Genomic DNA, 17,266 nt, shown 5'->3' on the forward strand with positions numbered 1-17,266 from the left:
ACACCATCAGTTATTATTATTCTCAATTCATAGTATGAAAAATGTATATGTAAAATTTTTGTTCCAATTGATATGTCAATTATTTGTCAATAACAAATTTTACATTACTAGATTATATATTCGACACAGTTTATGTAGAAAGTATGCATGCAGATTGCGTCTGAATTTGATAGGGTTAACAGCCAATAAAATCAAGTGACATATCTTGATGAATTTGACTTTTACGGACTAATCAAAAGGCAATGCGTTTTTATGTCTATCCCTCTCTAACGCATTTGAAATGTCATAAATATAACAAGCAACACACTATGTGAATTATACATTCCATCTATTCTATTCCGTAATATTTGGTCTACGGAGGTAGTGGGGCACCAGTGATAGATTATAGGTACAAGCTGATAGGGTATATTATTACAATGGGGTTGTTACTGACACCTTATTATTTATTCAATTAAATATCCTATAAAAAATGTTTCGAAAATACTACATACATATAGATTCTAATTTGCGACAAGAAGTATTTTGTTTAACGTCCGTTTCAACCTTCCTTTATTTACTTTTTGTTATTTTTTTTTTACTCACTCGAAGACTATTTTAATATTAAATTTTAAGAGCAAGTTCCAAATTAATTTTTTTTTATACAACTTAGAATGGCAAACAAGCTGACGGCCCACCTGATGGAAAGTGGTAACCGTCACCTATAGACATGAGCAGTACCATGGACATAACAGAGTATACTGTTTCGCCCATGATACCCCCAATGCGTTGCCATTCCGGAGGATTCAGGTGTTATTCCTCTATACCCTGTAAATTCACTGCCATATTCCACCCTTCAAACCGAAATACAACAATGCAAACACAATTGCTTTACGGTTGAAACACGAATGAGACAGAGGTAACCATGCAAACGACTTGTACAAACTTTTGCACGCCACACGGTTGAATACACAAATTCTGTTTTTAACATTAAACACTTCTAATATAATAACATGTATTCAAGGAAAAAAAAAGATATCATTCATTCTTCACTCGTTCAATAGTAAGCACTGCCATGTAGGCAACATAGAATCACGTGGCAAATGCACATTTTTTTAATGGATGATAATGGAATGGACACCCCACCCGCGCTACTGGTATACACAGGCGGGGCACCAGTGAAGGATGATAGGTGAGGATAAGGTAGGTCAGTTAGGCCATCGTGACGAATTCAACAAGAATTGTTCACGATGGTTTCCAGGGGGAACCACGTGGAGGTCGAACTATTAAGGCATATTGCTAGCAATGGGGCTGTCAAACTCCATTACTAACAATCCCTTTCCCCCGGCAAATGCACATTAAAAATAAGTGGTACATGACAAATAAAATACAATGATACTCAAATCATCTTATATTCGATAATGCCACATCAATAGATTAATGACAATAGAAAATATTTTCAAATAATTTAAAAATGTAATCATTATTAGACAGTATAATGTATTATATTTATACAAAAAAAAAAAATTAATTAAAAAATAAATGCTCCTGCTGGATTTATAGTATGTGTCAGTGGTAATTTAATTTTGTTTATTTTTGATAATTCATTTTTAGTATTACACTATTAGTATGAATCAGTAAGATTCACAAAATGTAGCCATTCTATTTATACCGCAGAAAGTTGGAAGAGGCGACAATGGGAATAACTCACAATATGTCGTAATAGGTTACAAAACCAGTTTTGATTTAAAAACTTAATTACTAAACCAATTGTCATAAAATTTCTATGGGATCAATTTGTAAAGAATAAAAAAAGAATTTTTCAAATCGGTTAACAACTGGAGTTATGAAGTAACAAAAATAAAATTAAAAAAAACAACCGATTTGAGAAACTCCTTCTTTTTGAGGTTGGCTAAAAAGAAAGAAAATTTGAATAAAAATCATATGCCAAGTTAGCTGACCAGCGTTACAAATATATTATGTATATATTAAAAGAAAATGTTTTATGTATATGTAGTACCCACAGTACAGGCTCTGCTTATTTTGGATTTAGGGGTAGGTAATATATAGCCATAATTTTTAGTATTTTTTCATAATTTAGTTACAATATCTATTAAATGGTCCAATAACTAATATTTTAAAAGATTGTTAACAAAAAAAAAATTTATACAACTTAGAACGGCAAACGAGCTGACGGCCCACCTGATGGAAAGTGGTAACCGTCGCCTATAGACATGAGCAGTACCATGGGCATAACAAAGTATACTGTTTCGCCCATGATACCCCCCATGCGTTGCCATTCCTGAGGACTCAGGTGTTATTCCTCTGTGCCCTGTAAATTCATTGGATAACAGACTTTTAACATAGTCGAAAATATTTATTTTTATTATCGGATAACTATCCGACCGATATCAAAATGGGTAATGACCTTTTTCCGTCATCAATGCCCAGAGAAATCCAATATATAGATTATAGATCAGTATCCATACTACCCACGCCTAGTTTGAATCTAGGTGGCGTTGTGTAAGATGTTCTGCTTGTAACTTGTACACATAAATCTGGCAGTATTCATTGGATTTAACCTCCATTTTAGGGGGAGATAGCCATGCCCATTAGCGGAACATATAACCTCTTATTCGTAAAAACTAAAACGTCTTACAAAACCATTTTAACTATAAGAGTGTTTTGTCGCTAACTTTCAAATTAAGAACATAGAGCGAAAAAAAAAAATAATAAAACACTTCAATAGCTCAATCAATCAACAGGTTTATAAAAAGTTTGACTTTTTTTATGAATAATGGCGTCAGTTTTTATGTGAGTTATTTTATCGTTTTTAAAAATAGAAAAAGGATATAATGGAATTAGGAAGCTACATTCGAAATTCAATAAATAAACATTACCGTTTTCAATAGTAGAAAAAAAAAACAATTTAATTAAGAATCTCCGTTCGAAATTCAATAAATAACCTTTATCGTTTTCATAACCAGAAAAAAAAAATACAATGGAATTGAGAATCTCCTCCATTCGAAATTCAATAAATAAACATTATCGTTATCAATAGTAGAAAAAAAAAATACAATTGAATTAAGAATCTCCGTTCGAAATTCAATAAATAAACTTTATCGTTTTCATAACCAGAAAAAAAAAAACATTGGAATTGAGAATCTCCTCCATTCGAAATTCAATAAATAAACATTATCGTTATCAATAGTAGAAAAAAAAAAAAATACAATTGAATTAAGAATCTCCGTTCGAAATTCAATAAATAAAGTAAACTTTATCGTTTTCATAACCAGAAAAAAAAAAATACATTTGAATTGAGAATCTCCATTCGAAATTCAATAAATAAACATTATCGTTATCAATAGTAGAAAAAAAAAAATACAATTGAATTAAGAATCTCCGTTCGAAATTCAATAAATAAAAGACAATTAATCCTATTTTTTTATCTACAAACTTCTACGTTAATGTTAAGTAATGCATGTTCTCGTCTGGTCTGTTTATCACATTGGGCGCGTTGGGTACCGGTTCGAGGCCCGGTTCGTGTATAGAAATAATTTCCGGTTCAGGCATACTATCGGACTCTTCGCCGCTCTTCGACTCTTCCGCGTCGGCCGTTTCAGGTAAAAGTTCTTTCTTTTTTCTTCTGTTTCTGTAATATAAATTTGCTGTTATATTATAAGAGGAAAGATATTAGATGTAAAATTTGTATAAAACAGCCTCTGTTCCATCCATATTTCTGCTGTGAAGCAGTTTCTTTTTAATACATGACAATGGAATGGTAACCCCGTCCGCGGTAACGGTATACGCTGGCGGGGCATCAGTGATAGACGATAGGTGAGAATGAAAAGGCAGGTCAGTTAGCCCATCGTGATGAATACACCACACCTGGAATTCAGGATGATGGTTTCTGGGGGGAACCACGTGACGGTCGACCGGACAGGGTATATGGCAGTGAATTTACAGGATACAGAGGAATAACATCTGAGTCCTCAGAAATGGCAAGCATTAGGGGAATCAAGGGCGAAACAGTATACTCTGTTATGTCCATGGCACTACTCATGTCTATAGGCGACGGTTACCACTATTCATCAGGTGGACCGTCAGCTTGTTTGCAATTCTATATAATATATATATATATATATATATATATATATATATATATATATATATATATATATATATATATATATATATATTATATAGAATTGCGAACAAGCTGACGGTCCATATATAAGGATTCACACACAGTTAGCCCTCATATATTGGAGGGGAAAGGGATTGTTAGGAATGGAGATTGACACCCCTATTGTTAGCAATATACCCTATTAGGTCGACCTCCGCGTGGTTCCCCCTGGAAACCATCGTGAACAATTCTTGTTGAATTCGTCACGATGGGCTAACTGACCTGCTTCATCCTCACCTATCATTCTTCACTGGTGCCCTGCCAGTGTATACCGATAGCGCGGGTGGGGTTACCATTCCATTATCACCCATTAAAAAAAAAGCCCTCATATATTTTGAATGTGTAGCTGTGAACTCACCGTTTAGGATATGGCTGTTTCAGATGGAACGTGCGGTAGTGGAGCTTCATACTGTTGCTTTGTGTGAACCGTTTGTCACATAGCGTGCACGCGAACGGCTTCTCACCTGTGTGCGTCTGTAACATGAAACACTAGTGTTAACCGGCGACTGCGTCCGTGTGACGTGTCACAAATTTTTTTTTTGATGGGTGAAAATGGTATGGTAACCCCGCCTGCGCTAACGGGATACGCTGGCGGAGCACCAGTGAAGGGTGATAGACGAGAATGTCATATCAAAGTTATAAAAGATGGTAGGAATGGTAGGAAGATCGAATGCCGGAAGCGGCCCGCGGGCCGTATCTTTCACATGACTGCTTTACAGAAACCACACGACCACTTTTTAAGTTAAGTTGGAAATATTGTATATTCTGTAACTGTTTTTGAAAATTTACAGAGATAAATGCAACAATTGCTGCACTGTCTCAAACTAAAATTATGAACGCATTTAATCGATCATAATGGAATTTTATCAAATGTTGTATACACCACTTGTATGGGTTGAAGAAGGACAGGCTACATTTTATCTAGCTCAATTAATGTGACACGGGGGGGAAAGGGATTGTTAGTAATGTAGACTGAGAATCCCATTGCTAGCAATATACCCAACCAGGTCGACCTCCTCGCGGTTCCCCCTGGAAACTATCATGGTTAATTCCTGACGAATTCATCATGATGGGCTAACTGGCCTGTTTTCATTCTCATCTATCACCCTTCACTGGTGCTCCGCCAGCGTATCCCGTTAGCGCAGGCGGGGTTATCATACCATTTTCACCCATCAAAAAAAAAAAACGATTAGGTAAAAACAGAAAGCGTATGAAGGGCAGATGTGGTGAAAAATATGTGGCATAATTAATTTTTTTGTCAATGTCTTCTACCCAAAACTTGTTTGAAAGAGATGTCTTAGCGATAAGGCCATCCATTCTATTACTTCTTATTAACATTTACTGGATTTATTATTTTAATTGGCGTAATAAAGTGTTAATAAGTAAGGTACTTAACAAAATCATGTATTTTTTACAACACAGGAGGCAAACGAGCATGCGGCTCACCTGATGGTAAGTGACTACCGCCGCCCATGTTCACCCGCAACACCAGCGCCATTGCAGGTGTGCTGCCGGGCTTTTAAAAATATGCTCTTTTCATGAAGGTTATGTTGTCGTATCGGTTTGGAAATACTGCTGCTGGAAGTTGATTCCAAAGAGTGGTTGTGCGTGGGAGAAACTGCTTTGAAAAACGCACGGTGGAAGTAGATGTAAAAGCTTTTAGTGGTAGAAAAACTGTACTCACCACTAGGTGTCGCTTCAGACCGACGCTGGCGTGGAACGAGCGGCCGCAAATGTCGCAAGGGTACACCCTCTCCCTGGTGTGAATGTTCTGGTGAACAGCTATACTTCCTGGCTGATGGACAGAAAGAGAATATACCAATTGTCCCTGTGACATTTACTGACATTGTTGGAAATTCGATATCATAATAAATATGTCCACGACAGGGTTGCCAGAGATATTTAAATGTAATTAAAACATCAGAATAAGTAAAACACCAGACTTTGTACAAAAGTCAATTGCTTGGGTACCTCTGTTCCATTCGTGTTTCAACCGTGAAGCAGTTGTGTTTGCATGGCTGTGTTTCGGTTTGAAGGGTGGGATATGGCGTGAATTTACTGGGTACAGAGGAATAATACCTGAGTCCTCAGGAATGGCAACACATGGGGGGTATCATGGGCGAAACAGTATACTCTGTTATGTCCATGGTACTGCTCATGTCTATAGACGACGGTTACCACTTTCCATCAGGTGGGCCGTCAGCTTGTTTGCCATTCTAAGTTGTATAAAAAAAAAACCTGCCCAGGAATATGAAGAATAATTGTACCAAGTTTCGTTAAAATCAGTCGAGTAGTTTTTGTTTCTATAACGAACATACAGACAGACAGACAGACAAAAATTATTAGCTTATAAGTATTGCTTTGCGTAAATGAGATTTTGGGTTCGATTCCGGGTCGGATCAATTTATCACGTGTCCATAAAATAAAAATCAAGTAAAACATACTCACCGCTAAAGAAGCGCCGCATATTTCACATATGTACCTCTCAGTCGGCGGACAGAAGGAGGTGCGCGGGTGCTCCGCTAGATGGTGCTTCAGGCAGGCCGCCTGCGTCTCGAAGTGTTTGCCGCACTGCAAATAATGTGGAAATTAATTGTAATTATTTATGTCGACTTTACTGACGTTTTAAATTCGGCGATGGCTGACTAGTTTCGAGCTCAACAGGAGCCCTTAGTCATGAGCGCAGTTCATAGCTTCGAAATTGAATGAAAATTTGCCTAATTGAGTTCAAAACTAGTCAGACATTAGAATACAGTATGAAAATTAATAAGAAAAATAAAATAATTTGTACTGAACCAACGATTTGTTTTTTTTACATAGCATAATTAGTTGCGTTCTTCTTCCATACACGAGTATTTTTTTTGGTGGATTAAAATGGAATGGTGACCCCGCCTGCGCTAACGGGATACGCTGGTGGAGCACCAGTGAAGGCTGATAGATGAGAATGAAATGAGGCCAGTTAGCCCATCATGATGAATTCATCAGGAATTAACCATGATAGTTTCCAGGGAGAACTGCGAGGAGGTCGTCCTGGTAGGGTGTATTGCTAGCAATGGGACTGTTAAATCTCATTACTAGCAATCCCTTTCCTCCCTACCATACACGAGTATTAGAAGTATTGCATACTTAAAAAAAAAATATCCCGCCTTTTTCAACAATCGTGTACAATACCACAGATAATAAAACGGTGGTTAAGAAAAAACCAACATTCTGTAATGTCCATGGTACTGCTCATGTCTATAGGCGACGGTTATCACTTTTCATCAGGTGGACCGTCAGCTTGTTTGCCATTCTAAGTAGTATAAAAACAAATGTACTCACTTGGTGACAAGTGGTCGGTTTAGTCCTCAGTCGTTTAGGCTTCCTACGCCTTGACTTGGTCGCGACGCCGGTGATTACCAGCTCTTGATCAGGTTTCCTATTGAAAAAAAAAAACAAATCTGATTAGATCTATACCACAGACTATGTAATGGGTGATTTTATTATTTATAGTAGCTTAAACACGATTTTGTGTGATTGATATTCTTTTTTTTTTATTTTAAGTCGGTAGAAAAAGGGAACAATATGCAATTATGGTAATCAAATGTGTTTGTACAGAGAGAGACATGCAACACAATTTAAACCCAATTGCATACATTGAAAGCCTCTTTTTTTTTACAACACAGGGGGCAAACGAGAACGCGGCTCACCTGATGGTAAGTGACTACCGCCGCCCATGATCACCCACAACACTAGAGACATTGCAGGTGTGCTGTCGGCCTTTTAAAAAGGAATATGCTCTTTTCTTGAAGGTTATGTTGTCGTATCGGTTCGGAAATACTGCTGCTGGAAGTTGATTCCAAAGAGTGGTTGTGCGTGGGAGAAAGTGCCTTGAAAAACGCACGGTGGAGGACCGCCACTCGTCCAGATGGTTGGGATGAAATTTTAGTTTATGGCGGGTTGTACGATGGTGAAAATTAGCAGCAGGTATCAATCCGAACAATTCTATCTAATCTAATAATACGTTTAGTATTATTAGATGTATGTAGTACAGTATGGCCAAACTAAATTCTGTTGTGACCATTTTGTGTTACTGTGGCGAAATACGCACGAAAAATTATTACTTCTTTTATGTATTTTCCTTCATTTGTGTATGTATTCTTTAGTTTTTTGTATGTGTATTTATGTACGTTGTTATTTGTGTTTTTTTTTTAATAGATAATAATGAAATGGTCACTCCGCCTGCGCTAACGGTATACACTGGCAAGGCACCAGTGAGGGATGATAGTTGAGAATGAAAAGGCAGTTCAGTTAGCCCACCGTGATGAATAATATACCTGGAATCCAGCACGGTTTCCAGGAGGAGATCACGTGGAGGTCGACCTAACAGGGTACGTTGCTAGCAATGGAACATAGTCTGCATTACTAACAATCCCCCCCCCCCCCCGTTTTTTCTGTATTGTAAGTAATGCAAATAAATTATATATTTATCTATCAATTTTTTTCACTTTTCAAGTAAAAAAGTATATTAATTTGGGTAAAAATATTTTATTTATTTATAAATTTCCATTTTCAACTCACCTTTTCCTTAACTCAGTTGCAATCTGAGAAAAAAAAACAGAAACATTATTATAGGAAAATTGAAATGTTATAATTGAAATTGTGTCTTACATAATAAGAGTGAAAGGGACTCACTCACCTTCGCTTGCTCTTTCTTGCCGAGCACTTTTCTTGGTGCTGGCGTACTATTATCCTCCTGGGAGTCGTTACTGAAACATTCAATTAATCAATAATTAATTTAAAAACAAATTTTACCAGAGGGAGTGTTTGCATGGCTGTGTTTCGGTTTGAAGGCCATATCCCACATGGCGTGAATTTACTGGATACAGAGGAATAACACCTGAGTCTTCAGGAATGGCAACGCATGGGGGGTATCATGAGCGAAACAGTATACTCTGTTATGTCCATGGTACTGCTCATGTCTATAGGCGACGGTTACCGCTTTCCATCAGGTGGGCCGTCAGCTTGTTTGCCATTCTAAGTTGTATAAAAAAAAATAGTTTATTAAAATTAATAACACATTGGGACTTCCTTTCCTTTCTTTTCTCGTGAGCGTCGTAGGGGAACTTAACGGTCGAGGGACAGGTTGCAGCGTCCCTCTAAAAACGTCACCAAATCCTAACTGAATGCTGCTGAATGTGGCAAGTACTGGCACAAAGTAAAATCGATCTAATACTGCAATGGATTTCAGCACACGTTGGCTTACAGGGCAATGAAGAAGTAGACTGTTTAGCTAAACTAGCCACAGAGGAGGGTAGGGAATATCAGTCATTACCACATTTTACTGGATTTAAATTTAAAAAAATAATCAAATCTAGAGAAAGTAAATAAATCAGTTCAGGGTACGATAGGGCTGATATAATATAACTGAAGAAGGCAAAAGCCCTTAAAATAAAAAAATAAAATAAAAAAAACTACTGGCAAAAACTCCATTATGGAGAGGTTTCCGTACCTTGTAATTTCACAGCCACATCGCATCCTTCAAATCAAAACGTAGCTTTTTTTATACCACTGAGGTGGCAAACAAGCATACGGCCCACCTGATGGTAAGCGGTTACCGTAGCCTATGAACGCCTGCAATACCAGAGGTATTACGCGCGCGTTGCCGACCCTGAAGAAACCTCTTTACCCCCCTTTTGAAGAACCCCATGCTGTAGTCTCTTGGGAAAACCTCGGCAGGGAGCTATACAAAAGAAATTATACTATACAGCAAAAACAGAGCTGGGAGAAAAGTATCTATGCCCACAACTATTGTACAAAATCTCCTTCTGGTTGTTAATAAATAAGCTTCCAAAAACAAGATGTTTATTAAAAAAAAATCAAAATCAAAATGTGACATTCGCATGCTATTCTGTAAATGGCTAAATAGGTTCGAAAAGTTTACGTTTTTTTTTATACAACTTAGAATGGCAAACAAGCTGACGGCCCACCTGATGGAAAGTGGTAACCGTCGCCTATAGACATGAACAGTACTGTGGACATAACAGAGTATACTGTTTCGCCCATGATAGCCCCTATGCGTTGCCATTCCTAAGGACAGTCAGGTGTTATTCCTTATTATTATTATTATTATTACCAATCGGCTTCTATGTGCAGTACAGAGTGAAACAGATGCTCGTCGTACGCCTTTCGCGTCTCGAAACGAATATTGCACCGCTCGCAGTACGTGTTCACTTCTTCTTCATCATCTGGACTTTCCTGCGAAAATTTAGAGTCATATAAATTCTTTGTCTTCGCTGTGTGGTCCCGGCATAGAACGAGCCACCAATTGCCAGCGATGACTTGTGGAACCAATGGCCCTTACAAAACAAATTGTAACGTCTTATTACGTAACTATATCGCCGTGTGGTCCCGGCATAGAACGAGCCACCAATTGCCAGCGATAACTTGTGGAACCAATGGCCGTTAAGAAACAAATTCTAATGTCTTATTACGTAACTATATCGCCGCGTGGTCCCGGCATAGAATAGGCCACCCCTTCCTTTTCCGTAAGTGACGTAAGAGGCGACTAAGGGAGGGCGAGGGATAGGCAGCAGCGTTTCTCTTAAAAAATCTTTAAAGCCTAACTGCGGTTGCCAACCCGTCTGCCAAACGTGGCAACTACTGGCAAAACTCCCCTGGGGAAGGCTTATCTTAAGCAGTGGACAGTTAGGGGGCAGCTAATGAATTCTCACCAAATCTCATTTAAACCGAGGGGGGGGGGGGGGGATAATAAAAAATCTCACGTCAACTTCAAAAAATATAAAATAACATGTAAAAAACGAATATTACACAAAAATAACAAGAATAATATAAAAAGATTTAACTTAAAAAACGTCTGAACACAAATACTCTGTGGTCACTCAACGAAACTCCAGCAAGTTGGAGGCAAATACATCCAATTGCGGATACTGGCTCAAAATAACATTGAGTAGTTTCAATGCAAGAGATAGGGGAGCCTGCTTAGCGAACTCTGTTCTTCGTAATGGAACATCGAATAAGTGCCGTCGACGTGCTCGCACGTAGTTACTGGGCGCTCCTATTGATATTGATTCCAGTACAGTTTGGTTACATCCCCCCCCCCCCACCCCCAGCACAATAACACATACTCAATTAAATTTAGTTTTCGTCTCACTTCAAGTGTATTTTTTTTTTATGGATGAAAATGGTATGGTGACCCCGCCTGCGCTAACGGGATACGCTGGCGGGGCACCAGTGAAGGGTGATAGATGAGAATGAAAACAGGCCAGTTAGCCCATCATGATGAATTCATCAGGAATCTCAGTCTCCATTATTAACAATCCCTTTCCCCCCACTTCAAGTGTATTATAGCCCACCATTCCCAACAAAGCAAGTAAGCAGCATACTAACGATCTCGTTGTTGACGTGTTTCACTTTCTTATGTTGGTGCAGACCCGCCATACTGACGAATGACACCCCGCATAGAGTGCACACATGCTCGCTCCTGTGCGTGCGCAGGTGTGTGTAATACGTCGACATATGCCTGCGATGGGGGAACGTTGTGCTATTATTTCAGCCGACTTAAAAAAAAAGGAGATAGATAGATAGATACTCTTCATTGTTTCCTCCAAAAGTTTACAATAGTAAGCTTATTATAAATATAAATAATTACAAGAAATAATCACAATGAGAAAACAATGGTCGACCTTATCGCTAAGAGCGATCTCTTCCAGGCAACCTTTGGATGGAGAGGAGTAATTATAAATAATTCTTCAGGTTCTCAAATCGGTGGCATTTTTTTGTTTGTAACCTGAGAACTTCGTCATTATCCCACAAGTACGTTTCGTTAAGTAGTTATTACGTGAAAAAGTAACAAACATACTCGCTTGGGTACCTCTGTCGCATTCGTGTTTCAACCGTGAAGCAGTTGTGTTTGCATGGCTGTGTTTCGGTTTGAAGGGTGGAATATGGCGTGAATTTACAGGGTATAGAGGAATAACATCTAAATCCTCAGAAATGGCAAGCATTAGGAGAATCAAGGGCGAAACAGTATACTCTGTTATGTCCATGGTACTGCTCATGTCTATAGGCAACGGTTACCACTTTCCATCAGGTGGGTCGTCAGCTTGTTTGCCATTCTAAGTTGTATAAAAAAAAATGTACTTACCTAAATTCTTCATCACAATGTATGCATTTCCTAAGTACACCACTATGATATTCTTCATGTAACAAGGCTGTGGTTCTGAAAAACAAGAGGACTAATAGTAAATGCCACATAATTACACCTATTGAGGGAAAAGAGATTGTTAGTGACGGGTTCTGACAGTGTCATGACCAGCAATATACCTCACCAGGTCGACCTCCACGCGGTTCCCCCTGGAAAGTATGGTGGTTGGTCCTTATAAAATGTTTTACAATCAACTCCACACGACATACCTACTAGGGGAGAAAAGGATTGTTAGTAATGGGGTCTAACAGACCTATTGCTAGCAATATACTCTATCAGGTCGACCTCCACGCGGTTCCCCCTGGAAACCATCGTGACTAATTTATCGTTGAATTCGTCACTATAGGCTAACTGACTTGCCTTTTCATCTTCACCAATCATCCCTCACTGGTGTCCCCTAGTGTATACTGACAGCGCAGGCACGGTTATACAGTACAGAGGAATAACACCTAAGTCCTCAGGAATAACAACGCATGTGGAATATCACGGGCGAAAAAGTATACTCTGTTGTGTCCATGATACTCTTCATGCTTGTAGGCGACGGTTACAAATTTTTATGAGGTGGGACGTCAGCTTGTTTGCCATTCTAAGTTGTATAAAACAAAAATCTTTAACCTACGCCTGTGAATGGATGCGTGTATTGATAGAATACTTACTCCAGCGGACAGATCCTGTTGCATCGTAGACATTCGTATTTGGTGTAGTGTTGGCGCATATGTTTTCTCAAATAGCAGTCCATCGAGTACCGCATGCGACAGAAGCGACATTCGAACGAATGTGATATCTGTTGAAGGAACAAATAGTAATCCTTACTAATATTCATTTTATTTTATACCACTGAGGTGGCAAACAAGCATACGGCCCACCTGATGGTAAGTGGTTACCGTAGCCTATGAACACCGGCAATACCAGAGGTATTACGCGTGCGTTGTCTACCCTGAAGAAACCTCTTTACCCCCCTTTTGAAGAACCCCATGCTGTAGTCTCTTGGGAAAACCTCGGCAGGGAGCTCATTCTACAACCTGAGTGTTCGTGGTAGGAAACATAATTCATTCACAATAATTGTAAAGTGGACGTCAATATCATATCAGACTGTAACTGGCCAATGCTAAATATAGGTTTCCCTCTATTGCGGGGTTTTGCCAGTAGCTGCCACGCTTGGCAGGCTATTATTAGCTAATCGAGGCTGTGAGAAACAGTACTGTCTGGTAATCAGTCCAATATTATAATGCTTCTTTAAACTACCGGCCTTTATTTTAATTTACAGAACAGTGTATTTTATTACAAATATAGACATATTTGTAATACTCCTTTCCGCTTTAGGTTTGTTGGGCGAGAACTCTTCTAAAGTTAAGCTCGTCTTTGTACATTTGATTACCTCCGTCATACTTTTATGTATTAGTGTTTACTATAAAGTATAAAATAAATAAATGAATATTTCAATTACTCTTACCTCATTATGTCTTAAGTGTTTATGCCTATTCAACATCTCTTGTTTTGAGAAACCTTTAAAGCAATCTGTACACTTGAATGCTGCAGCTATATACTTTGGATCCTCAGATCTGGCTCTGAACTCTTTGATTGCTTCTTCTTCATCCAACGAAATCTTTCTCCAGTGTTCACCCTCAAGTATGTTCGTCTTTTTATCAATAGCTTTAAACGAGTATTTCTTTTTATTTGGCGTAATTGCTATTGTGGATGTTTTCCTTTTTTTCACTTTAATCTCTTCACTTTTAATTTGTACAATATCTTTTTTATCGTCTACAAATACATTTATTGGACTACAAGGTAATTTAACATCTACTTTCTCCTCATTCACAATTTCTAATTCTAGTTCAATCTTCTTATCTTCTGTTTCATTGATATTTTCATCAATTTCTAAATTATGATCTATATCATTATCTACTGGGTCATTATCTGGATCGTGATGATCACTATAAGAGTCATCATGTACACAATCATCGTCTACCGCTTCAATTTCATTCTCATCATCTGATATATTCTTCTTCAGTCTAGCCTGATCATCATTATTTTTAATATTAAACTGTTCATCATTACTCTCCTTAAGATTAGATTGATTATCATTATTAGATTCATTAATAAAATATGTCTTGACTTGGGCTGTACTCACAGTAATTATGTCTAATGCGGAGCAGAGGTTTATACTCTTTCTGTCTACTTTATACACAGCTTCATAGGTTATCTGTAATAGTGATTTGATTAATATCTTTACATTGTTACTTTACATTTACCAGAGGGAGACTTTGTACAAAAGTCGATTGCTTGGGTACCTCTGTCCCATTTTTTTTTTGGATGAAAATGGAATGATAACCCCCGCCTGCGCTAACGGGATATGCTGGCGGGGCACCAGTGAAGGGTGATCGATGAGAATGAAAACTGGCCAGTTAGCCCATCATGATAAATTCATCTGGAATTAATCTTGATAGTTTCCAGAGGGAACCGCGAGGAGGTCGACCTGGTTGGGTATATTACTAGCAATGGGATTCTCAGTCTCCATTACTAACAATCCCCTTCCCCCCCACCTCTGTCCCATTCGTGTTTCTACTGTGAAGCAGTTGTATTTGCATGGCTGTGTTTCGGTTTGAAGGGTGGGATATGGCGTGAATTTACTGGGTACAGAGGAATAACACCCGAGTCCTCAAGAATGGCAACACATGAAGGGTATCATGGGCGAAACAGTATACTCTATTATGTCCATGGTACTGCTCATGTCTATAGACAATGGTTACTACTTTCCATCAAGTGGGCCATCGGCTTGTGTGCCATTCTAAGTTGTATAAAAAAAAATTGTCTTTACAATATGCAATATGTGTAAGAAATATGACTTAAATAATGTAGAATATAACATTATGGATGCAAAAATAATTAAAATATTGGAGCAGTAAAATTGCAAACAAACTTTTTTCTTTTCTTATTCTGCTTATTGGCAATTGTTTCCATTTTAAACAATAATCCAATATGCTGTCCAAATACATTAGTTTTTGGGTAATAATGGAATGATAACCCTGCACCTGTACTATCAGTATACATTGGCAGAGCACCAGTGAGAAATTATAGGCGAGAACAAACTTTGTCACTTAGTCTAACATGACAGATTCAACAAAAAATCAATCACTATGGATTCCAGGTGGAACCATGAGGAGGTAGATTTGATAAGGTATATTACTAACAATCCATTTTCCCCCAATCTTGGATTGGGATGACAAGAAGGTGGAATAAAGACAAAACAATCCTATTCCTCATCTCCCTCCTTCATTCAATAGTAGTCTTAGGTCATGTTAATGAAAAAATATCATGACATGGGATATGTATATATTAAAATAATTATAATGAATATACCGACAGGCCCTCTCCACAATATTTCTCTGAGTACTTTCTGTCCAGTGTAGCATTTTTCCTTAAACTTGTGGAATTTGTGTAATAATGTTGCACACTCATAACAGAAGTAGTGAGGTAGGCCATCTGTCAAATTTACCTAGAATAAAAAAAATATTGTTTACTTATATGAATCTTATTACAGAAAAAAAAATTGCAACTAGACTATGTCTGTACATGGGATATATTTAAGAAAAATTCATATTACATTTAATTAAAACAATACAAGCCAAAACAAGAATATTTTTAAATTATGTCTACCTGTCCCTCTTAAAATTTCTCTAAAGCCTAACTGCGGTTACCAATCTGCCTGCCAAGTGTGGCAACTACTGGCAAAACTTATGCTTATGTTCAGCACTGGACAATTCAAAGCTGAGATATTTGATATTTGCCTGTCTATATTAGTTCTGGCACCACACATAAACTACTGCAGTAAATATGGATTTTATAGTTTGTTCTTTAAAGGTCTAATTTAAAATTTGGATTATGTTTTATCTTGATACACCATCTAGAAGTAGTTTTCCTGCTACTGAAAACTCCGCATATAAAGTAGAAGGCGGAGAACTAGTATTTAATAAAATATATATAAAGTGTTACCAAATAATCTGCATTCCCTTTAAGGGGATATAGTATTACACATATATGTTACGATAATGATAGAATTTCATGTCTCAGATGTCATAAAATTTTACATCCAACAAAATATCCTTAATAAATAAATGTAAATTTTTCACCCCGTGTCAAAAGTGCCTTTTCAAAAACATTATGCTAAAACTGACGATGTGAGCGTGAACAACAATATGATAGAGAAAAGTATAGTTATGAGGATGTTATGAAGAAACTTAAGTATTTATTTATTAAATTTTTTTAAAAATAATTTCTTACTACTTAGACATGAAATTTCTTTTTTATCGTAATGTATATATCTAATACTATGCCCTGTAGTAGGGAATGCAGATAATTTGGTAACATTTTATATATAGTGAAGTCAATTAGACACTGATAAGAATCTCTGGAAGAGTGAGCAAGGAGATCTCACTCTTGAAGACCTCACTTTGGAAGAGTTAGGTCTTCTAGGGCAGGTATTTATTTACAGGTATATTCAAAAGCATAACTATATATTTTTTAATTTTCATGGCTCTATTCATAGAAATGGTTATATTTGAATTACAGAGTCAATAAGGAGACTAGTATATTTCCATTAATAAACATACATAAAACTTACTTTTAACGCCATAACTTCTTCATAATAATACTTGAGCTGGAATCGATCGAATTTGTAAATTTTGGATTCGGTACGTAAACATATCCTGCATATTTTTAGTTCCGACATTTTATATTATAAAATATAACACATACTTAATGGTTTGCTTATATAAATAAATAATAACAAATTAGAAAACGCAAATCAAAACTTAAAATTAAATATATCAAATCTATTCCAATTCCAAACACAGACTATTTAGAAAACTCCATTCATTTATGAGATCGATTCTGATGCA

At 37.3% G+C, this 17,266-nt stretch overlaps 1 protein-coding gene across 2 annotated transcripts; it reads right to left on the reverse strand.

Annotated features, from left to right (window-relative positions):
- Positions 1-1,372: 1,372 nt before the first annotated feature.
- LOC113511369 (zinc finger protein 569-like) lies at positions 1,373-17,238 on the reverse strand. 2 transcript variants are annotated; one of them, XM_052892566.1, is made up of 14 exons: positions 16,990-17,238; positions 15,733-15,864; positions 13,822-14,571; positions 13,025-13,152; positions 12,309-12,383; positions 11,552-11,684; positions 10,278-10,399; positions 8,841-8,910; positions 8,723-8,745; positions 7,484-7,580; positions 6,611-6,733; positions 5,847-5,957; positions 4,521-4,636; positions 1,373-3,628 (listed from the first exon to the last, which is right to left on the reverse strand). In XM_052892566.1, exons 1-14 carry the CDS (start codon positions 17,095-17,097, stop codon positions 3,436-3,438), a joined length of 2,181 nt encoding a protein of 726 aa, XP_052748526.1. In that variant the 5' UTR covers positions 17,098-17,238; the 3' UTR covers positions 1,373-3,435. The 2 variants fall into 2 exon arrangements, with proteins under 2 accessions (XP_052748526.1, XP_052748533.1); XM_052892573.1 differs by having other exon boundaries at positions 15,729-15,864; positions 16,990-17,126.
- Between the last annotated feature and the right edge of the window lie 28 nt (positions 17,239-17,266).

The sequence above is a fragment of the Galleria mellonella genome, unplaced genomic scaffold (genome assembly GCF_026898425.1).
Source record: "Galleria mellonella isolate WM207_F2 unplaced genomic scaffold, CSIRO_AGI_GalMel_v1 utg109, whole genome shotgun sequence".
Lineage (NCBI taxonomy): Eukaryota > Metazoa > Arthropoda > Insecta > Lepidoptera > Pyralidae > Galleria > Galleria mellonella.

Coding starts and splice junctions, on each gene's coding strand:
- LOC113511369 (XM_052892566.1), bottom strand. CDS start 17,097: ATGTCGGAACTAAAAATATGCAGGATATGTTTACGTACCGAATCCAAA. Junction 11,685..12,308: donor CATTGTGATGAAGAATTTAG/GTAAGTACATTT, acceptor CCCCCATCGCAG/GCATATGTCGACGTATTACA. Junction 6,734..7,483: donor AACCGACCACTTGTCACCAA/GTGAGTACATTT, acceptor CATTATTTGCAG/TGCGGCAAACACTTCGAGAC.